This window comes from Scyliorhinus torazame, chromosome 2 (genome assembly GCF_047496885.1).
Source record: "Scyliorhinus torazame isolate Kashiwa2021f chromosome 2, sScyTor2.1, whole genome shotgun sequence".
Lineage (NCBI taxonomy): Eukaryota > Metazoa > Chordata > Chondrichthyes > Carcharhiniformes > Scyliorhinidae > Scyliorhinus > Scyliorhinus torazame.
In genome coordinates this window covers 95,063,045-95,087,429 of record NC_092708.1, presented here as the reverse complement: position 1 = coordinate 95,087,429, position 24,385 = coordinate 95,063,045, and the positions used below count along the sequence as shown (strand labels likewise).

The 24,385-nt window shown below is 47.1% G+C and overlaps 1 protein-coding gene across 1 annotated transcript in view; it reads right to left on the bottom strand.

The window, feature by feature from the left end:
* LOC140389787 (adenylate cyclase type 10-like) overlaps positions 1-24,385 on the bottom strand; it is a 452,930-nt gene that overhangs the window by 330,453 nt on the left and 98,092 nt on the right. The window contains exons 9-11 of the mRNA XM_072474312.1: positions 10,604-10,722; positions 9,713-9,789; positions 6,780-6,969 (exon numbers count right to left, since the gene is read on the bottom strand). Coding sequence (XP_072330413.1) covers positions 6,780-6,969; positions 9,713-9,789; positions 10,604-10,722 — 386 coding nt within the window. The remainder of the gene's footprint in view (positions 1-6,779; positions 6,970-9,712; positions 9,790-10,603; positions 10,723-24,385) is intronic.

The window sequence follows — 24,385 nt, the reverse complement described above, 5'->3', positions numbered from 1 at the left end:
CATGCTTTGGTGACCACTGGAAGACCACATCCTTCTTAACGGACTCCGTGAGCTGCGACGCCTTGGAGGCAAGGTTGAGAATGAACTTTCCCACAAAGTTGATCATGCCCAGAAGGGTAGTACACCCTTTTTATCTGTTGGCCTCAACATCTTGATGATGGCCTTGATCTTCTCATCATCTGGTTGCACCCCCTTTGATGATAACCTATCTCCTAGAAAGGTGATGTTATCCACGCCAACTTGGCATTTTGTCTGATTGAGCTTGAGGCCATTTTGACTGACCCTTTGAAGCACTTGAAAAAAATGTGCATCATGTTCCTCACGCGTGGACCCCCAGATTATGATGTCGTCAACATATAGAATTTACAGTGCAGCAGGAGGCCATTCGGCCCATCGAGTCTGCACCGGCTTTTGGAAAGAGCACCCTACCCAAGGTCAACACCTCCACCCTATCCCCATAACCCAGTAACCCCACCCAACACTAAGGGCAATTTTGGACACTAAGGGCAATTTATCACGGCCAATCCACCTAACCTGCACATCTTTGGACTGTGGGAGGAAACCGGAGCACCCGGAGGAAACCCACGCACACACGGGGAGAACGTGCAGACTCCGCACAGACAGTGACCCAAGCCGGAATCGAACCTGGGACCCTGGAGCTGTGAAGCAATTGTGCTATCCACAATGCTACCGTGCTGCCCCTATACATGGACACCCGGCAGCCCTTCCACTATGTGCTCCATGGCCTGATGAAATATTTCCAATAAAGAGATAATCCCGAAGGGCATCCTCTGACGACAGTACTGGCCAAAGGGTGTGGTGAAAGTGCACAGTCTTGTGTTTGCCTCATCAAGCTTGAGCTGCCAGAAGCCCTGCGACCCATCAAGTTTGCTGAAGCGTGTTGCTCCAGCCATTTTGCAAGCAATTTCCTCCCTTTTGGGATGGGGTAGTGCTCCCTTTTAATGCTCTCATTAAGGTCCTTAGAATCCATGGAAATTCTCAGGTCCCCATTCCGTTTCTTCATGCACATCATCGAGTTTACCCAGTCGGTGGGCTTTTCTAGGAGGCTAATGACACCCAAGGTCGTCATCCGTTCTAGCTCAGCCTAGAGTTTCACGCACAGTGAGGCAGGAACCCACCTGGGTGCATGCACTACCGGTCTCGCATCCTCCTTTACTTATATGCGAACGGTGAACGGATGGGTACCAAACCCCAGAAATACCTCCGATGTGTCTTGGAGATAGTCTCCACTGAGATATGTCGGGGGGGTGCCATGCAATGTGGTGTACACCCTCTTGATGAGCTCGAGCTCTTCACAGGCCTGCACCCCAATAAGCAATTCACACTCCACCTCCACCACGGAGAATCGTATTTTGTGTGTTCCCTCATTGACAGTGACATCCAGCTCACATTCTCCCAAGGTTAGGATCTGATGCTCATTGTAGTCCTTCAGAATCATTCCTGCCGGAGCAATGTGAAGTACGATCTTTAACCGCTGCACCACCAAGACCAGAATCAGGTTATCAGGTTTGCTCTTGCTCCTGTATCAAGTTTGCGCTTGATGGTCGTTCCATTGAGCATCACCAGGATTGTCCATCTTTCCTCGGTGGTTCCTGAATTTGCTTCACTGTGACTGCAGACTGTAAGCATCACATCTTTGTTCGGGCCAGCCGAATCAGTCGACTCATTTTTCATAATCATATCCACATCGGCCCGTTAGTGGTCCCTTTTGTCCTTCTCTGGACTCTTTTCTCTGCCTGATCAACTGCACATCGGCGAGCAAAATGCCACTCTTGTGACAATTTCTTTTGGAAGCAGGGCATTGTCGTGGCGAGTCGCCGTTGCCACAATTTGGCACAAAAATCATAGATTATCATAGAATTTGCAGTGCAGAAGGAGGCCATTCGGCCCATCGAGTCTGCACCGGTTCTTGGAAAGAGCACCCTTCCCAAGGTCAACACCTCCACCCTATCCCCATAACCCAGTAACCCCACCCAACACTAAGGGCAATTTTGGACACTAAAGCCAATTTATCATGGCCAATCCACCTAATCTGCACATCTTTGGACTGTGGGAGGAAACCGGAGCAGCCGGAGGAAACCCACGCACACACGGGGAGGATGTGCAGACTCCACACAGACAGTGACCCAAGCCAGAATTGAACCTGGAAGGTGGCAGTGTTTCTTCTGATGTCTCGTATTGGTGTGTTCAAAATGGCTGCTCACATCGCAAGCAAGCTTCTTCTGACATTGCATAGCGGTGGGCTCAAAATGGCCACCCTCATCGAGATCACGTTTCGTACTGAACTGCGTCATAGCATTTATGGCGGCTGCATCACTTCCCGGAATGGCACCAACACTTACTAAGCTGAAGGCCACGATCCGATGCGCAGAGTTCACTCGCTTGCCGCATTCTGATGGTGGCATCCAACGCGCGGTTGTCTTCCCTTAACAACCGTTCTCGAATCCAACATCCAAGATCCCATAAACGATTTGATCCCGGATCATTGAAGATTGCAACTGTTCAAAATTGCACGACTGGGCCTTTAATCGCAGATCCGTCACAAAGTTGTCAAAGGATTGCTTGCCTTTCTTGGCGTGGTCATGGAACACATATTGATGAAAAGTCTCATTTATCTTAGGAGAACACTGGCGATCAAAATGCTGAATCACCTCCTCGTAGCTTTGTTCTTCATTCTCAAACCAATTGTACAGTTCAAGCGCTTGAGAACCTGCTGTAGTTAGCAGCAACGCAATGCGCCTTTCTTCAGGCAGCGCCTGTAGCCATGGGCCAAAAGAAAGAGTTCAAACTGCTGTTTAAAACCATGCCAGTTTGAGTACAGATTGCCCAAGACTTGAAGCATGTGGAGTACCTTCAAACCATCCATATCGCACTTCACCATCTTGCGTTGCGTGAAGTCGCAAATCCTTAGATTAGCAGGTTGGTAGAGCGGTTGTTCGTTTCGTTTCTTCTATTCTGCCACATGGTTTGTCTTTTTGTGGTTACCTCTAGTTCTTCAGCAGCCTGGTACCATGGTGTATTCTATGGCTCCCCTGGTCATTGCGGCACATAAAGAACATGTAGATGTGGTTGTAATAAGTATTTATTCTTGACATGCAGAATGGTAACCATGCAATTCTATGTTCAAACAATTATGTCTATGTTACTGTGAGGCTAAGGAGAGATGCGACTGTCCCGTTGTCCGACCTGCTACCAAGTGCCCCTGACTCGTCCGCCCCCTGGTATATATATGTCTCTATTGCTGCCTGGTTCCACCTGCTGGCGGGAGGTCATAATTGTCACTACATGTGTTGCTAAGTACACTGGTGCTGTTATATGCAGAGATATTCATTGGTGCAACTATGTACAGTTATACATAGATATGCCTATGTGCATATCACCACAAGCGGATCTGGTCCTTGGGATGGAGGATGATAAGAACCTGCTCTGCAATGAGCTCTGGTGCCCCGCAGTGTTTGACAATGTCAGACTCCTGCCCATGGCAGCACCTCCCACCATTCACCTGGGTAATTCCTGCTGGCCATTCCATCACATGTTGCCATTGGATTCCTGGGGTGGTGGTGGATGGGGGTGAGGGGGGGGAGGAGGATGGGAGCCCAGACCACCCACAACATCCACCCATTCCCCTCCTCTCCCACCCCTCTGTGCTCCCTCTCTGGCCCAGACTTGCCCACCTCTCACACCCATCTGACAGAGCACCGAGGCAGAATGTAACAGTGTGAACAGCTGTTTAATGTGCACAAATATATACATATATGTGCTCTAGCTGCTATAATCAAACTGTGCCCTGCACCCACGTCAACTTAACTGATGTCTAACTTCCTGGCGTTACGGGCCCTAACGGCACATCGAGGTGGACCCCCAGACAGTACACCAGTAATGGAGGCAGCCTGCTGCAATTCCCGCCCTGTGACCTGGGTCCTCTTTGGAGGCCGTCTTCTGGGGCGACCAGGCCTGAATGAGTCCAGCTGCAGCTCGGGTGTCCCAGATGGCGTGGTGACACCCTGTTCTGCCCGCTGCCCACCAGATGCACCAGGGAGAGAGGGGGTGGGGGGGGGGGGGAGTCTGAGGTGCTGTGGTGTTCCAGCACCTCCCCTGCGGGTGTCACTGGCACAGGCCCAATCCCCTCCTCCTCCGTCAGGATGTCCGATGGCTCCAGGCTACTCCACGGGACAGGCATGCGAGCGGAGCTTTCCCGGAGGCACTTCTGCGACCTGGCGCTGCCAATCCTGATGGCCCGCTCTCGCCTTGGCCAGAGTCTGCATGCTCATGGCCATGGAGTACAGGGAGTGGATCACCTTCGTCCGGGACTGCGCCACATCATGTTGCAACTATGCCACTACATTCTGGGTGTGTGCAACATCAGTCAGCGACTGCATAATCTTCCTCTGGGCCATCTCCATCTGTGTCTGCGCCACGTCGGCCAGCACCTGGGCAATGCCGCCGCCGTTCTCAGCCATGCCCCCACTGTGGCTGGGCCGCGCTCAGGAGCAGCTATGTGGTGTGCTTCAGAGGGTGTCCCAGGAGCCTTTTCACCTATGTGTCCAATTGAGGTGTGACTCTGGAATGGTGAAGGGTGTTGGAGACGCTGGGATGGGAAGTCAGTGTCATCGCTGGATTCGAGCTTCGTGGTGTCCTGGGTTTCGGGCTGAGGGCTCCCGTCCGTGCTGCTTTCCCCATCGCTGCTTGACACACACGGGGGGGTGGGGGGGGGGCAGTGTAGGGGGGGGAAGCGGGGGACACCAGATGGACCCTCCCCATTACCAGCAGGTCATGCAAGACTCACGATAAGACACATGATTCAACCGCGGGTCGGGTGAGTGAGGGTGGTGGGGTTGAGGGTGGTGTGGGAATGAGGATGAGGGTGAAGATTGCATGGGGGTGAGGATGGTGTGGGAGTGAGGGCGGTGTGGGGTTGATGAGGGGGCGTGGTAACAGACGTGTCATGGAGAACAACAAATAAGCGGTTCTCACTTCCTCGTCTGTGGCTGACCTCCGCCATGGCGACTCCCCTTTCTTCTGGGCTGCTGGCCTTTTCCAGGGCCCTCTCCTCAGCCACGGTGCGGGATTGCAGGTCTGGCGGTCCCCTCCAGTGTTCTCCCGCTCCTGGCGGTTATAGGCGGCCTTCTCCTGGGGTTGGGAGGGAACAGAAAACAACAGTGTTAGACAGTCCGACAGGTGGTGGGAGCTGGTTGCCGAAGTGGCCAGGACACCAGGCCATGGCGGCGTGTATGGGTGCCAGCATGTGGTGCAGGATCGGGATTCGATTGCTCTCCTGATCGTGGGGGGGTCACGGGTGTGTGGGATGGGGATCGGTGTCAGGGGCATAGTGCTGCCTACTCACCCTGGCTGCCCTGAGGTGGTTGTGCAGTTTTTACGGCACTGCTGACCAGTCCGGACAATGTTGCTCGTGGCGCTGACCACCTCTGCCACCTGCGCCCAGGCATGGCGAACGGCAGTGGATGACAGCCTCTTTCCTGGGCCGGGGTACATGGTGGCGTGCCTTTCCTCCATGGCGTCCAGGAGGGCCTCCAGCTTGGCGTCGATAAACCTTGGTGCCGCGTGTCTTTCTGCCATCTTGTTGTCTGGGATGGTGGGTGTATGAAGTACAGTGTCTATAAGCGGCTGCAGCTTGTGAGCCTTCCGAGTGTCAATCATGAATCCAGTGAATCTAGCACAGTTTCTCATTGGAATTGATTGTCTTCCATGTGGCGACAGTGCTAGCCCCTTAACAGTTGCTGAATCAGTCCAGGTTCGCCGCCAGTTTTGCTGTCATGAAACTTCACAAATCCTGCCCTAGCGACAACACTTAGTCTCAGGAATGGAGAGCCCAGCAGAATAAGTCTGTTGGATTCCTTTTATCCACCATACTCATTGCGTCCTGAAGGAATGTGATTTCCCTATCATAAAACCATGTTGTTTATTGTATTATGATTTTCTAACTGTCCTGATACTACTTCTTGAAGACATGGTGGCAATGATGGGGGGAAGGGTGTGGGTGGATGCACAAGAGACTAAAGTAGGAGGAATGCATAATATTCAGAAGTCTAGAGTTAGGGAGAGGAAAGGTCATGGAAGAATTCATGATCATTAATGCTAATTAAAATATTAAAGGTGAGGCATTGATCGACCAGGAGCTAAAAGCAAATCAGCGAGAACAGGGGTGATGAGTGTACAGGACCTCATGTTAATTAACATGTGGATAGGAGGGTTTTGATTGAATTCAGCTATATAGGTGAAAAAGGGGAGGCAGTGGAATAGCCAAACCTGGAGGTAACAAAACCTTGGTTGATGGTTTTGGCCACAGCTGGGGCTGAAACAGGCGATATTAGAGGTAAAAGTAAACCATCTTGGCGATGCAGATGGTGTGGGATATGAAGCTTAGCTCAGAATCAAATGGAGTCAGAGTTGTCCGGAACAAAGTTAAAATAATTGCAATATTTACAAATCACTGTCAAACATTGGTGTTGCGCCTTGAATTATCACCAAAGATACATAACCTTGATGGTTTTTTCTTGGGCTTTGTTGTAGAAATTTCTGTAAACAGTAGATTGTATTTCTTGGGAAAAATAGCAAAGACAGCTTTATTCTATGTATATTTTACAGTTCCTCCAAATGTTCCACTTGGCTTTTCAAATATTTATAAAGCACTAAGCAGAGACCATTAATCCCTCAGCTCTCGAGCCAATTGAACCCGTAAGAATAGTAAAATATTTTTTAAGACCAGGGACCTTCACGCTCCAACGATTTTTACTCACTTCTGATGCTTTTTGGAGAGGTACTGGTAAATAGTACCTGGGTTTGCCACACCCTTCATCGCTCGTTTAGGAAGTTCAATAAAGTAGGAAGAAGGCATCTTGGCATGATAGTGCGTCTCTTCATCACACGAAACCAAGCCAGGATAGGTCATCATCAGTCGGGCTGCCAAGTTAACTTTCCGACCAATCACTTTTCAATCAGGAAAACACAAGAAAGAACTTAGATTGCTGGTAAGATTGTTATTGTTATTTGTGTGATTAGCAGTTCCAAAAGCAGAAATAAAACTTGCCATCATATACAGGATAGATCCAAAGTTAGAAATCAACTCTTTATCAGGTATATGGCTCATGAAGAATATAATATCCTCACCAAATCCATCCACCAGTTCCAAAGGCAGAAAAGAATGTATTGAAAACCATTGAATGAAACAAAAATAAAATACTTGATCAAACTTATTCTCAACTGCAATAAATTAAAATTAAATATCACAGCAATAAAGGAAAAGTAAATAGCCAGATGTACACAATAAATACTTTGTTACAAAATAAAAACATCTCCAAGATGGCACCGGGTCGTGGCGACTCTCTGCGAGCTCTCCCAAACAGATCCTCTTTTTGCATCTCTTATAATCATACTAAGCTTTTAAAATTTAATTCTAACACTAACATAATCACTAACCATTCTACATTCATGTATGCTTCACCCGATGCCGGTGTCTATGTATTTACATTACGTACCTTGTGTTGCCCTATTATGTATTTTCTTTTTTTAATTTTCTTTTAATGTACTAAATGATCTGTTTGAGCTGCTCACAGAAAAATACCTTTCAATGTACCTCGATACACGTGACAATAAACAAATCCAATCATAAAATGTTTGCATCCCTTTCTAACAGTTTATAAGTAAGTTACAGAGGGAATGTTGCTTCTAGAAGTGCAGAAAAGCATAAATTCCAGTCCATAAGAAATTCTTTGAGCTTTACAAGCTTTGGTGAAAAAAAGGTCCTTTTTAGATTGTTCTTGAGAACATATATGACAGTGAACCATGTGTTATTCATCTCACCTTTAGCATTGAGCAGAGTGTCAGATAGCCTCAATTTCAGCAGTGATATAAAGCAGATCATATTGAATTGCCAGGAAAATTGGGTGAGCTGTATAACAGATGCCCAATCTAATACAAGCTGTCAGAATCGGAAGGTGTAAATCCGTCATATGGGGTTGATCGTAACTTTTAGTTGGCTGGCTGGTCGCCAGCTTATCCCAGCAAGATGGAGACTGGAGCTATTTTAAGGACCGAGTTTCATCCAAATTGGCAGCAACTGGGCATCCTGATGCAACTCTGCGGTGTCCCAAACATGTGGGTAATGGAGCAAGTGATAACTGCCCAGATTATTTGTGTAAAGTATGGAAGGAGCACTCTTGTTCCTCCTGGCCTCACATTAACAATTAGAACAGTTATCTTTCAAGGCAGTATCACTAGTGAAACTGATTGAGAGTACACAGCACACACTCTGGTTATTTCCATCCATAAATGACAATGTACATTAGAAGATCCTGATTAGCAAATTGGATAAGGCCTATGAGAAATGGTCAGAAACCTCAGCCACCCAATGTTAGGCCCCTGATAGAGTGTCAATATGAAGAGCACAATGGAGTGGTAATGTGTGCCTTTTACACTGAGCACGACAAATAAAATTCACACACAAAACACAGGCCATTTTAAAAACTTGCCGATACAGTGACTCCCTGAAATAATTTAAAGGAAGAAATCTCAAAAAAAAAATCTTTAAGCAAGCTTTTCAAGTACTATTATTTGTTTTCCAGATCTCTTCCTTTTATACTTGGGTATAAAGATGCATCAGAAGACGAGATTTTATGGCTGCAAATCAGATGGACTACCCCCCCCCCCCCCCCCACCCGAGCCCCCATCCCCCAGCCTATGTAAAATATGGCATGGTGATAGCTATCACATCAGCCTTTGATGTTACAGAAGGTGAGCATGTGCCAAATCCGGAAACCCAGCCGCCATTTTGAAATAACCAATTAACAAGTGCTGGTTAAAGGCCCAGTTGTATGGAACTTTCCATTGCCAACTCCATTTTCCGAATGTTGGAAGGGAAAAGGTTTGGGACTGGTATGAGGAGGAGGCGTAAGGGCAGAAATAAAGGCCTGCAAGTGGGATACTGACTGCATCAGCAGCAACAGGGTCTGCTGGTGAAGGTGGCAGTGTTTGTATTTGTTGTTTGACTTAATTTATTCACAGTTTTGAGCCTGCCACATGACATAAAGAGAGATTCAGAGGGTAGGGGGCCTTTAAATGAGTGGCCATAACTGATTTCCTGTTCACGGCATAACCCCTCTCCAGCCTGTCAACCCGCTAAATGCTGATTGGGTGCGCAGCCCCCCCTTCACAATGCTAATTGGCAGCCTTCCTGCTGGATGGTTGCTAATTGGGCATCTGACGCTTGATTTGCCGTGCTGAGATGTCCGGAGTGGGAGCGGGCGAACCACTCGCTTTCTTTTCCGTCTCCCTCACTCCACCAAAAGCCACAAAATCCAGGTCACTGGATTATTTAAAGTGAGACACTGAGATGCACTGAGTTTTTCTAAGAAACTATCTCATTTTCAATCCAGCACATTTTTAGTAACAGGGATGGTTTAATTTAAAACTGAATGCATAGGTGTGCTTTCTATTATTATCTGCTTTTATTTCTGATTTGCAGCTTCTACCATTTGTCCTTTTATCTCACAATGAAGAGCCAGTGTGCTGATTCAGTGCACTACCCAGTGAACAATAAAAAGGGTGAATTCTTCACACTCATTTGTTTTACATTTAAAAGTGGCATTATGTCATCTTAAACAGAAAATTTAATACAAACACAAATCCTGCCAATGTGGCTTGTGAATATAATTTCCAAAATACATTTGTTTACCTGTATATTCATGGCGTAGAGGATGCCCAACCACTCCACAGAATAGAGGACCACTTGAAACACCAATAGATGCTACGCTGAAAGCATAAGAACATATAATAGGTAATATGGCCAGGACCTCAAAAGTTCCTGACCTGCAACTTCCAGTGGATTGGCAATTGGGTCGGATTGCCAGTCCTTCGGATTTACTTATCTTGAAATCCAGCTGCTCTTATCTGGCCCGACCTTCCGACTCAGGACGGACGAGATCTGTACAACTTAGCGGATTTCCACCACCCACAGTCAAAGGCAACTCAGTCAAAGGTAAGTAAGGCATGCCCCACACGTCAGCTCCCATAAAGCATGTAAGCATGAAGGTCCAGCCATTAAGAAGTCAGGGAGAAGATCACTGTGTATGGCAAGTGGGCAAAGTAGGGTCGGTGGTACGGTGGTCGGGGAGATCAATGTGAGCCTTGGGGGATGGGTTGGGTCAGCAGTTGGGGTGAGGAAGGTGGGGAGTAGCCGGGGGTCTCTGTGGGGGGGATTTGGGGGTTGGTGGGAAGGTTCCATGCAGGGGGGAGAGGGGTAAAGTGGTCCTGTGTGGGAGGGTGATCCCATGGAGGTGGAGGTCAGTGTTTTTAACTCTTCCAACTTTTCTGGGTAACAATTGCTGTAAAACAGTCGGAACTACCTGAAGTTTGCAATTTAAATTGCATTTTCAGATGATGGTTCTTATTGCAGGGCATTTGCCATTGGAAGCCTGAACATTCCAGACAATTGCCATGCAATTCTTACCTGGGCACCTCCGATGGGATCATTCGGGTGTACCCCAGTTATGCTGCCCTGCAGGTTGGATGTTACAGGCCAATTGGTTTTTTTGGTCTTTCTAGTACAGTACAACTATACACTTACCTGACATATCTGAGTTTTTTAGTGAATTCATGAACAAGGTGTGCACATTGTAAAGCATTTGCACATTCATCTTCTCCTTTGTCACCAGGAAGACCAAAAGCACAAAGAAAAGTACACCCCTGGAATTAGATAAAACAACGATGACAGGTGTTGCATTTAGTTAAATGCACATTTTTAAATTCACATTTTTTCACAATTGAACTGTGATTTTATCAGATCATAAACTCATACGGCCTAACAATCACTATACCACTTTGTTAACCATCCCAGACTGACCCAAACTTTTGGTACAATCTCATTAGGGAACAATAACTTTTTGTTTGAAGTAGATTATATTTGAAATTAAGAGAATAAAGTCACAAGATTCCATGGTTTCAAACAAACGGACAACATTTTATTCCACAAGTGCCAACAAAGCAAATCGGCGTTACTCCAACATCCAGAATTAACATGAGGTAAACATTAATTCACAGGTAAACTGTGGTGAAACACATCACAATCTGCAAATTAAATGGCAGACACATTCAAACAGGTCCCCCTGAATTTGTCAACAACCCATTCAGATGTCAGTCACCAATTTGAGTCACAAAAACTCTTTAAAAACTCTGGGCAGGATTCTGTTTGGTAGACTAAGGGCGTAATTTTACCACCGTGTTACTTACGTCTGGCGCGGAGTCGAAGCAATGGGTGAACCACGGGAGAGGCTCAAATAGGGCTTCTTGGGCACGATCCAGATAATGATACTCAAACGATTGTTAAGCTCACTTGAATATGCATGGCCATCTTGACACCATATTCACAAGCCACCCGGAAGTCACTGCCTGTAACGGCGAGGCCTCGACCAGCCATTGATTAATACTGGTCTCCACAAGCGGAGACCAGTCGTGATGGCCACTCGGGGGTCTCGGAGGCCATTGGAGCCCCCCGAGGTGGTTGGGGACAAGGCAGGGCAGTATCCTGGCATGCGCCCTGGCATCCAGGTAGTTGGCACTGCCAATGGCACTGTCTGGGTGGCAGGCTAGTAGTGCCAGAAGACCAGGCTGCCAGGTTGGTACTCCAAGGGTTGGGGCCGAAGGGAGTCCATGCCCATGAAAGGTGGGGGACAAGGGGTATATGAAGGGTTGGGGTGAAGGAGGGTATGAAGGAGCCTCACAAAGTTTGCGGGGCTGAAGGAGGTCCTGAAAGGGCGGGCCAAAAGGGGGTTGGTAGGGCTTTAAAAGGGGGGCCCCTCAATGACCACATTGGGGTGTCCTCACTTGGGGGAGATGTGATCCTCATGTCTGCAGAGAGGTGACATTGTTCATGGGTGGAGGATCTGGGGGACTCTCAAACTCCCTCAGAGATCGGGGCACACTTTCAAAATGGCGCCCCGATCTCTGATGAGCCAGCCTTGCTGATTTCTAAGTGTGGCCTTGACCAGGGAGAAACTCCCCAAGGACCCCAAAAATGACCAAGTATGGGTGAAACCAAAAAGAAAATGCTGGAAAATCTCAGCAGGTCTGGCAGCATCTGTAAGGAAAGAAAAGAGCTAACATTTCGAGTCCAGATGATCCTTTGTCAAAGCTAAAGTGGGAAATACTTATACTGTGGAGTGAGAATGAAAGACGAGTCATAGCCACAGAAACCCAGGGAAACGGTTGCTAATAGCCACAGAAAGCAAGGGGAAAGAGTGCTAATGGCATTCCCCAGAGAACAAAAGGTGTGAAAGGTGATACTGCAGAGAAACTAACATCAGAGGGTAAACTGTGACAGATGTAGATGTGGAGGGAGGAAAAGGGGAAGCAAAGGGGATAAAGGGTAACGAAAGGTGGGTAAGATGGGGGGGTGGGGGGGGTGAATATATATAAAGAAAGACAAGAGAGAAAGAAATGGTAAAAAACAGTTAAAATGAAATGGGATGAAACAAATGAGTTGAGGTCGGGTAGAGCTCATCATCCGATGTTGAGACCGGAAGGTTGTAGCGTGCCTAACCGGAAGATAAGATGTTGTTCCTCTAGTTTGCGTTGAGCTTCACTGGAACATTGTAGCAGTCCAAGGACTGACATGTGGGTGAATACTGGCAGTCTGGATCACACCCAAAAAGCCGACGGGAAATACCCCGCCAAACTCGCCCAAACTGACACTTAGAAATCTTTTGGTTGAATCTCGCCCTAAGTGTTTCTGCCAGAATTGGAGTGTGTGCGGTTTGCATTCCCGTTGGGGGTGCTATTTGGGAAGTGAGTCAGAGCATGCAAATGGGCCAGCACTCTGCCCACATGAATCTAGAGTAATTCCCATTCCAGCGGGCGTTTGATTCTCTGTGTCTAGAATTGGTGCTGGAGAGCCTGACAGGCTGGAGCTGCTGATAAGCACTCCACTCCCCTCACAATCTCATTCCAGCCAAGAAGATGGCTCTATGCAAACTTGCACCCAGATTTCCTGAGGCAGAGTTTGATCGCATGCTAGACATGGTGGAGGAGAGGAGGGCCACCCTCTTCCCCAGGGTGGGCAGGAGACTGTTAACAGAGTCTGGGCGGAGGTGGCAGAAACAGTGAGTACTGCAAGTCTCACTGGGACTGGGACCGAGTGCAGGAAGCAAGTGAATGATGTCAGTGCAGCTCGAGTGAGTCACCCCTCTGTGCCCCTGGGGTCACTCTTGTCCCTCACTCCTCACATTGCGTCACTGGAGGCCAATCCCCTCCCTTACATCCCACCCTCCACTAAACCCCAACACCTGTTGTATCCTCGGGTCAGGTGCCTTGCACACACATGCCACCAGCTACAGATCCCCCTCCCACCTCCCCCCCCCCCCCCCCCCGCAGAACTCACCGCCATGTGTCTCACCATGTCCTTTATGTTTCCCCTAAGACAAAGCGGCACACAATTGGAGAGAGCGCCAGAAAACCGGAGGGGGCACCCGAGACCTGTGAGCCCAAACCCCCGTGGGGCAAAGGGTGATAGAGCTAGCAGGTGAGGTTGAGGAAAGGGCAGTCTCGGAAGCGGAATTCGGCATGCAGCAACGAATGTAAAATTATGTCTCTATAGCAAGTGAGTCACCCTTCTCACATAGACCACTTCTTCCCAAGATTTCACCATGTCTCTTCTCTTTTGTCTTGCAGGACTACCATCAGACCATGCCGGGCCATCCAGAGTCCCTGCTCCCAGCCATATCCTCAGCACTACCCGGAGCACTAGTCCAGGGAAGACACTGACTTCTCGTCACTGCTGTCACCTACACCCTCCACCATTGCAGAGCCTATCACCTCGGTGGAGCATTTTAGTGACGAGTTCCCTGGGACACCTTCACATGCACACTTCGCACTTGGTGCAGCATAGGGAGGGACTCCCAAAGGAGCGGATTATTGGAGGGCTGTCCAATCCCAAAGATATGATCCCGTCACTGGTGGAGATGCAGAGCCAGGATTTACAGCAGGGGTCTTCAGCAACTGTCTAGTGCCTGCTGCAGAAGTCCAACCGCCTTAAGGCACTGGAGACTTTGCTGACATAAGAAAATAAGAACCAGAAGCAGGAGTAGGCCATCTGGCCCCTCGAGCCTGCTCCACCATTCAATGAGATCATGGCTGATATTTTGTGGACTCAGCTCCACTTTCCGGCCCGAACACCATAACCCTTAACCCCTTTATTCTTCAATAAACTATCTATCTTTATCTTAAAAACATTTAATGAAGGAGCCTCTACTGCTTCATTGGGCAAGGAATTCCATAGATTCACAACCCTTTGGGTGAAGAAGTTCCTCCTAAACTCAGTCATAAATCTACTTCCCCTTATTTTAAGGCTATGCCCCCTAGTTCTGCTTTCACCCGCCAGTGGAAACAACCTGCCCGCATCTATCCTATCTATTCCCTTCATAATTTTATATGTTTCTATAAGATCCCCCCTCATCCTTCTAAATTCCAACGAGTACAGTCCCAGTCTACTCAACCTCTCCTCGTAATCCAACCCCTTCAGCTCTGGAATTAACCTAGTGAATCTCCTCTGCACACCCTCCAGTGCCAGTACGTCCTTTCTCAAGTAAGGAGACCAAAACTGAACACAATACTCCAGGTGTGGCCTCACTAACACCTTATACAATTGCAGCATAACCTCCCTAGTCTTAAACTCCATCCCTCTAGCAATGAAGGACAAAATTCCATTTGCGTTCTTAATCACCTGTAAACCAACACCTGACAATGCATGGTACCCAGGCCCACACTGAATGGGTTGCTTCCGCAGGGGAAGCTTTGGGTCAAAATGTCACAACCATGGATCAAGATAGTCAATGCGCGGGGTAATCTGTGCAGTTGAAGATGGAGGTAAAGGGCAGGTGAGCCCAGTCACAGGCAGACAGTGCTCCAGACCTTTGTCCAGTCACAAAGGGCCATGGCTGAGGGCATTGAGAGCATTGGCCGGTAGTTGAATGAACTTGGCCAGTCACAGAGGGACATGGCACAGTCTCAAAGGGACATTTCGCAGTGCTAGAGGGACATGTCTGAAGCAGTGAGGGACATCTCTCTCTCAGTGCTCCATGGTTGAGGGCATCGAGACCATGGCCCAGCCGAGAGTGGGCAGTGCCCAATGATGGTGGAACCTCTGGAGCTCACTCTGGCCTTACCTCTGTCCCGTGGAGTAGCCTGGCGACCACGGAGCACCCCGAGGTAGGAGGATGTGAAGGGGCCCATGGCGGTTACCTACGCAGGGGAGGTGCTGGAACCACCTTGTATGACAGCTTACCCAATCAGTAGGCCCAAACTGCTCACCATCTCAAGAATCACCAACCCCCTGCCTCCCTCCTTCCCCGAAATATGGGCACGTGGGATGGACTGGCCAGTTCATATGCAGGGATCACATGCGAAGACAATAGAATGTGATCCTAAAGGCACGAGTGAGACTTTGTCAAACAATGAGGAGCGCCAGAGCTCATCTAACAGCGAGCTGTCATCATCCTCCATCCTGTGGACAAGAGCCACTGATACTGCAATTCGAGGGCCAACACCCTGTGGTGATGCTGGTATGACCCAGATGGGAGAGGAATGGCTTGGGTAGTGAGAAGGAGTGAACTGTGTGAGAGGGAAGGTAGAGTGAAGGGACAGGGAGGGTGGAGTGAAGGGTGGATGGAGTGAAGGGAGGATGGATAGGGTAGGTGGAGTGAAGAGAGGAGGGACATGAAAGGTGTGAGCCAGTATGGGAAAGGGGGTCTCATTTGGAAGAATAGGGGGGTATGGAGGGTGGGACAGCGTGACAGAGATGCCGGTGGCCTGGCCTCTCAGTTGGCAAATCAGGAGTTGATGAGATTGTCCCATGTGCGATGGCGCGTGTTGGGCAACCTGCCCTGCCAGCCCCGGCTCCAAGCCTGGTTCTTCCTGGACATCTGCCTCGTCCGATAAGGCCTGACATTCGTCCTAAGCAAAGCAAAAGAACAAGTGACAGATCGTCCAGCGGGGACAGGCAGCGGAGGAGAAATGATGGAGGAGAAAGTTAACAGTCTAAATTTGTTGAACTCATTATAAGGAAGCTGTTGCTGACTGCATGTAGTGCATGTAGTTGCAAGGAGAAGGACAACAAATGGAGCAACAATTGAGAGAGGGCTCCAAGGTTTTCGGATGTGGAATTGGATGTGTTAGTCCAGGAGGTCGACAGGAGGAGAGAAGCCAAGTTTCTGTATTGAGCCAGGAAACCTTTAGAAGTGAATGGGAGCAAGTGGCCAGAGAGGTCAAGTCTTTGAGCCTGAGAACCTGGCTGCATTGGTGCAAGAACTCTCATAACTTCATGTGAGTAGTCCAGTGTGAATGCATCAGCAGATGATATCACCTATCCATCACACCACCCACCTTCCACACTGCTCATTGGACCACACCCATCACTCACCCTCTGCAGTCCTTTGTAGTCAGGATTCAAGTCTAACATGCAGATGCTTCACCTCACCCTCACACATCTATCAATGATACCAGCTACATACCCACCTCTCTTTGCTTCCACATATCTACAGATATTCAACTGCAGCAGGTATTTCACCAAAATTCTATGCCACACACACTGAAGTTTCCTTTCTGTCTTTCATGTGAGACATGTGGCTCATAACTGCACAAAATGAGTGGCAATAGAAGGGTGAGCAGCAGCTAGGAGGGGTGCAGAAAGGCAATTCGCAGATGACAGTACTCAGGATCATCTTTAAGATTCCTGTTAGCATGGCAGTGGCTCCTTGCAGCACAATCCTGCTGTCCTCTCTTAGGATGACAACATTCACACTTCCTCCACTGTCACTCCACCAGTGTCCTTGCTGTTGCCTGTCAGCCAGTCATGCCAAGATGATGAAGTCCAATGCTGGGCTTTCTAGGGCCAGAACTCCTCAGGGACATTGCAAAAATGTCTGCAGTCTCCCTCATTGAAAGTTAAAAGAGCCTTCCAGCAGCAGTGTTATTGCTATTAGTTAGCACTCATTGGAGCTCTGGCACAGGCAAAGGCCACTACTTCCACTCCAGATGCACAAGGGTGATTAGTTGGCCTGAACAGGGAATATTAGATTGTTAGACTTATAAACATGCTTTGGAATATTTGATTTTTACTTGCTTTTACTTCAACATTGTGGCCAAGAGGATAGTCTCCCTTCTTTTGTCAGTAGCAGAGTAAAGATTGGGTAATTGCACTTGTATTCATGGACAACCTGTCCAGAAAGTGGATGCATTGATTCTTCGATCTCCTATTCCTCCTCCCTTCCTCCCCTATTTCTCCTCAAGTTTGTCTCCTCCATTCCAACTCCTCTTCTTTTCCTCCTCCTCTTCCTTCCTCCTTGGAGGAAGTGGCACAGTGGTTAGCACCTCTGGCTCATTTCGGCAGGAACCCGGTTTTGATACTGGCCTTGGGTGACTATCTGTGTGGAGTTTGCACGTTCCTATGTCTGCATGGGTTTTCTCAGGGTGCTCCGCTTTCCTCCCACAGTCCAAAGATATGCAGGTTAGTTGGACTGGCCATGCTAAATTGACCCTTAGTGTCCAAAGATGTGCAGGTTAAGTGGGGTTACGGGGATAATAATAATCTTTATTGTCACCAGTAGGCTTACATTGCAATGAAGTTGCTGTGAAAAGCCCCTATTCGCCACATTCTAGAGCCTGTTCGAGTACACAGAGGGAGAATTCAGAATGTTCAAATGACCTAACAGCATGTCTTTCGGGACTAATGGGAGGAAGCCGGAGCACCCGGAGACACGGGAGAATGTGCAGACTCTGTACAGACAGTGACACAGCTGGGAATCAAACCTGGCGCTGTGAAGCCACAGTGCTAACCACTGTGCTACCGAGTGACCATAATATAGTAGAATTCTTTATCAAGGTGAATAATGAGGCAGTTGATTCTGAGACCAAGGTCCTGAACCTCGATAAAGGTAACAATGATGGGATGAGGCCTGGCAATGATGGACTGGGAAATATTACAGAAAGGAAGTTCAGCAGACGGGCAATGGCAGGCATTCAAGGAATGAATAGATGAACTCCAAAAGCTGTTTATTCCTATTTGGCGCATGGGTAGACAGGGAACTCTGGCCAAACCATGACTTACAAGGAAAATTAGAGATAGTATTAGATTCAAAGAAGAGGCATACACATTAGCAAGAAAAAGGGTTGGGAACAATTTAAAATTCAGCAAAGGCAAACCAAGGGATTGATTAAGAAGGGTAAAATATAATTTGAAAGTAAACTAACGGGGAACATAAAAACGGACTGCAAAAGTTTCTATAGGTATGTAAAGAGAAAATGATTAATGAAAACTAATGTAGGCCCCTTGCAGTCAAAAACGGGGAATTTCATAACAGGGAACAAAGAAATGGTTGAGGACTAAATTCATACTTTGCTTCTGTCTTCACAATGGAAGGCATGAATAATGTACCGGAAGTTCTGAGAAGCACAAGTTTTAGTCAGGAGCTGAAGGAAATTAGTATAGAAATGGTTTGGGGGAAATTAATGGGATTGAAGGTGGACAAATCTCCAGGGCCTGATAATCTGCATCCTAGGGTACTTAAGGAAGTGGCCCAAGAAATAGTAGATCCATTAGTGGTCATTTTCCAAAATTCTTTGGACTCTGGAATGGTTCCTACAAATTTGGAGGGTAGCGAATGTAACCACTCACAGGAAAACAGGGAACTTTCGACCAGTGAGCCTAACGTCGGTAGTTGGGAAGTTGTTGGGAGTCCATGATCAAGGATTTCATTGCACAGCATTTGGAAAGCAATGTGGTTTATTTAGGCTTTCGGAAGGCTTTCGACAAGGTCTCACATAGCATTTTAATATGTAAAGTTAATGCGCATGGGATTATGGGTGGTGTCTGGTGATGGATGAAAAGCTGGTTAGCAGACAGGAATCAAAAAGTTGGAATAAATGGTCTTTTTCTGATTGGCAGGCAGTGAATTGTGGGCTACCACAGGGATCTGTGCTAGGACCCCAATTGTACATTATATATTAATGATTTGGACAAGGGAACTAAATGTATTATCTCCAAATTTGCAGATGATACAAAGTTGGGTGGGAGGTTGAGCTGTGAGGAGGATGTAGAGTTACTTCAGTGGGATTTGGACATGTTGAATGAGTGGGCAGATGCATGGTCGATGCAGTATAATGTGGATAAATGTGTGGTTATCCACTTCGGTAGCAAAAATAGGAAGGCAGATTATTATTTGAATGGGTGTAAATTGAGAAAGGTGGATACTCAGTGAGACCTTGGTGTCCTCATGCATCAGTCGCTGAAAGTAAGCACACAGGTACAGCCGGCAATAAAGAAGGCAATTGGTATGTTGGTCTTCTTAGCGAGAGGATGAGTATAGAATAGAGGTGAGGCCACACCTGGAGTATTGTGTGCAGTTTTTGTGTCCTAATCTGAGGAAGGATGTTCTTGCTATGGAGGGAGTGCAGCGAAGGTTTACCAGGCTGATTCCTGGGATGGTGGGACTGTCTCATGAGGAGAGACTAAATTGGTTAGGATTATATTCATTGGAGTTTAGAAGAGTTGAGGGGATCTCATAGAAACTAACAGTCTAACAGGATTAGACAGGGTAGATCCAGAAAGAATGTTCCCGGTGGTGGGGGAATCCAGAACGAGGGGTCATTGTTTGAGGATAACGGGTAAGTGAGGGGAAATCTCTTCACCCAGAGATTGGTGAATGTGTGGAATTCGCTACCACAGAAAGTAGTTGAGGCCAAAATATTGTGTGATTTCAAGAAGAAATTAGATATAGATCTTGAGGCTAAATGAATCAAAGGATATGGGGGAAGGTGGGATCAGAGTATTGAACTTGTTGATCAGCCATGATCATAATGAGTGGCGGAACAGGCTCGAAGGGTCAAATGGCCTCCTCCTGCTTCTATTTTCTATGATTGCACAGTGTTCAATAAATAGCATTTGCCACTGCTCAAATACTGAAGCAGACCATATGCATATTTAGCAAGACCTGGACAGCATTTAGGCTTGAACTATTCATAAGTTCATCAGATATCGGAGCAGAATTTGCCCATTTGGCCCATTAGTCTGTTCCACCATTCGATCATGGCTGATCTCACCCTGACCTTAACTCCACTGTCCTGCCCGTTCTCCATAACCCTTCAACCCATTACCAATAAAAAATCTGTCTACTTTCTCTTTTAATTTACTCACTGTCCCAGCATTCACCCACTCTGGGGTAGTGAATTCCACAGATTCACAACCCTTTGGGCGAAGTAGTTTCTCCTCAACTCCATTTAAAATTTGCTATCTCTTATCCGAAGTCTATGACCTCTCGTTTTAGAATGCCTAAGAGGAAGCATTCCCTCCATGTCTATTTTATCCTACCTTTTATCAACTATTAAGTAGCAACTGCAAATCTAACCTTCATACCTCTACATTCAATACTTGCACTCGCTAACTCCCACACTATCAACCGGTGCGTTACTATTGACAAGAAGCCACTGTGGCTACAAGAACAGTTCAGAGGCTGGGAATCCTGCAGCAATTACCTCACATCCTGACTCTCCAATGCCTGCCCATCATCTATAAGGCAAAATTCATGAGGGTGATAGAATACTCCCTACGCGCCTGGATGAATGCAGCTCCAACAACACTCAAGAAGCTCAACACCATCCAGGGCAAAGGAGCCCACTTGATTGGGATACAATTAACCACCTTAAACATTCACGACTGACACCATCAACACACAGTGGCAGGACTGTGCACTCTATAAAAAATTAACTGCAGCAACATACCAAGGCTACTGAAAGCACCTTCCAAACCATGATCTTTGCCACCTAGAAGGACAAAGGCAGCAGATGCATTAACATTACCATTTGCAAGTTGCCCTCCAAGTGACACTGATTTAGAAATATATCGCTGTTCGTTCACTGTCACTGGGTCAAAATCCTGCAACTTCCTAACAGCACAGTGGTTGTGCCTATGCCAGATGGACTGCAGCAGTTCAAGAAAATGGTTTATAATCATCACCTTCTCGGGGCAAGTAGAGATGGTCAACAAGTATTGGCTTTGCTAGGGACACGCAAATCCCACAAAAGTATAATTTTAAAAGAGTAATGCATTTTTTCTCAGAAATAGCCAGGAGCCTGGAAGTATATTAAAACTGTCTTAATTTGTTATTCAAAAAGAAAGATGTTTGCATATAATTACAAACATTGCCAGCCGACTGTGAGAAGATGGTGGCTTAGTGACATCTGAGGTTTCGAATGTCATTGCATTAATTCACACAATATATAGTCTCACAGTAAGATGTGTGGCAGCCTTTTGCTCATATATCAAAGAGATAGGCACTCACCTCAGGGTAGAAACTTTGATTGCCAGTTTAGTGATACAGTGAAAAGCTTATGATTTCAAGATGTCATGAAAAAATCTGCTCAATGCATTTTAAGAATTAGTAATTGAAATAGGCGACATTTGGGAACATTGTTCATTGCTGAAAAGAGTGATATGTTGTTGAAGCTTTTCATCTTGCATTCATCAGAAGAAACATAATGCCAAATTTCAAACAATCCCAACAATGTGTATTAGATGAGAAAAGGATGCTGGTAGAGTAAGTGAACTCTGATTGGCTAAGACGTTGCCACGGAGAAAAAACTAGGAACAATAGGCTCCCCAAGCTCCTGGGTATTCCAAAAAAGGTGCAAGGCTTAAAAACATTTATTTTGCTTGCAAAGAACAGAGGTGGAATTTTCTGGCTCCCCAGCTGGAAAGTTTCTCAGCAACGGGAGGCGGCGTACCGTTCGCTGGCAGCAAGATTCTCTGTTCCTACCGCTGTCAATGGGAATTGCCACTGAAGCCACCCCAAGCCGCCAGGAAACCCGCAAGCGGGGGTGCGCTGCCAGCGGGACCAGAGAACTTGCTGCCAGCGATGGGACAGAGAATTCCAGCCCAGGTCATTCCAAATGAATGGATGTTGCTTCTAGCAATTGTAAAACAAAAACACATTGCGATCTTGACCGATTATCTTAAATTGATTGTTAGTGTAGTAGTTATAGAATTTCACAGAATTTACAGTGCAGAAGGAGGCTATTCGACCCATCGAGTCTGCACTGGCCCTTGGAAAGAGCACCCTACTTAAGCCCACGCCTCCACCTTATCCCCGTAACCCAGTAACCCCATCCAACCATTTGGTCACTAAGAGCAATTTATCATGGCCAATCCACCTAACCTGCACATCTTTCGACTGTGGGAGGAAACAAGAGCACCCGAAGGAAACCCACGCAGAAACGAGGAGAACAATCAGACTCCGCACAGACAGTGACCCAAGCCGAATCGAACCTTGGACCCTGGAGCTGTGAAGCAACTGTGCCAACCACTGTGCTACCGTACTGCCCCAGTTAATGTGCTGGCAAGTGCTGCGAAGTTGTGGAGTCACATCTTGTTTTGGGAGTGCGAGCTGGTTGACTAGTCTGTACTCTGTCTATTATGAATAACAAAGCAATGTGCTGTTTATTGGGATATATGTACAGCCTGAGTCCCTGGCATCACACCAGCACTGAAATTTACACATGATGTTGTTCGATTATGTGTTCAGGAGTGAAATTGTAACAGATCATTCAAACTTGTCACTGAATGCTAAAATAGAGACTTCTGAAAGTGAACAAAGATAATTTCAGAATATTACTTGACCAGGAGTATATTCTTATGAAGAATAGAATCGCATGAGAGAACAATGCATCCACATGGTTTCCACGAACTATCTTTAAAAAATCTGCCCAATTTCACAAGCTGAAGTACATAGTGTAAGGATCCTTCTGTGGTGGACAGAATTGTGCACAATGATATTGCCTTAAGTTAGAGCTGCTGTTAACCTCTTCCTTTTCACTTGTCATATCTAAATGGCAGGAGTGGCACAGTCCAGGCTTTCAGAAGATTGCCCACATTGCATGTATACCCTGTGTTTCGGGGCCACCAGGGGCATCTGGTGCCAGGCGTGAGAAAGCAGCAGTAACATAGAAAAAATAGGAGCAGGTGGAAGCCATTCGGCCCTTCAAGCCCACTCCGCCATTCATTATGATCTTGGCTGATCATCCAACTCAATAGCCTAATCTCGCTTTCCCCCATATCCTTTGATCCCATTCGCCCTAAGTGCTATATCTAACTGCTTTTTGAAACCATACAACATTTTGGACTCATCTACTTCCCGTGGTAAGGAATTCCACAGGCTCACCACTCTCTGGGTGAAGAAATTTCTCCCAATCTCTGTCCTAAATGGGCTACCCTGTACCCTCAGACTGTGACCCCTGGTTCTGGACACACCCAGCATTGGGAACATCCTTCCTGCATCTACCCTGTCAGTCATGTTAGAATTTGATAGGTTTCTATGAGATCCACCCTCATTCTTCTGAACTCCAGCGAATACAATCCTAATCGATTCAATCGCTCCTCGTACGTCAGTCCTGCCATCCCAGGAATCAGTCTGGTAAACCTTTGCTGCACTCCCTCTATAGCTAGAACATCCTTCCTCAGATAAGGAGACCAAAACTCCACATAATATTCCATGTGTGACCTCACCAAGGCCCTGTATAATTGCAGCAAGCCATCCCTGCTCCTGTACTCAAATCCTCTCGCAATGAAGGCCAGCATGCCATTTGCCTTCTTCACCACCTGCTGCACCTGCATACTTACTTTCAGTGACTGATGTACGAGGATACCCAGGTCTCGTTGCACGTTCCCTTCTCCTAATTTATGACTTTTGAGATAATTGTCTGCCCTCTCGTTTTTGCTACCAAAGTGGATAACCTCGCATTTATTCAAATTATACTGCATCTGCCATTCATTTGCCCACTCACTCAACTTGTCCAAATCACACTGAAGAATCTCTGCATCCTCCTCACAGCTCACCCTCCCAACCAACTTGGGGTCATCTGCAAATTTGGAGATATGACATTTTGTTCCCTCATCTAAATCATTAACATATATTGAGGTCCCCTGAAAAGGCCCAAATGAATGGCAATTCCAGTCAAGTTGTGAGTACTCCTGACAAGTTTGGAGAAGACAGCGAAGCTTTGAGAAGTCAATGGGTGAGTTGTCCATCAGAAAGCGTTCATCCTCTGTCCTGTTCTTGTAGCTGTGGTGTTGATATAATTAGTCCACTGCAATCTCTAGTCAAGAGTGGTATTCAATGGGCGGCATGGTAGTACAGTGGAGCACTGTTGCTTCACAGTGCCAGGGACCTGGGTTCAATTCCTGGCTTGGGTCACTGTCTGTGAAGAGTCTGCACATTCTCCCCATGTCTGCGTGGGTTTTCTTCAGATGCTCCAGTTTCCTCTCTCAGTCCAAAGATGTGCAGGTTAGGTGTATTGGCCATGCTAAATT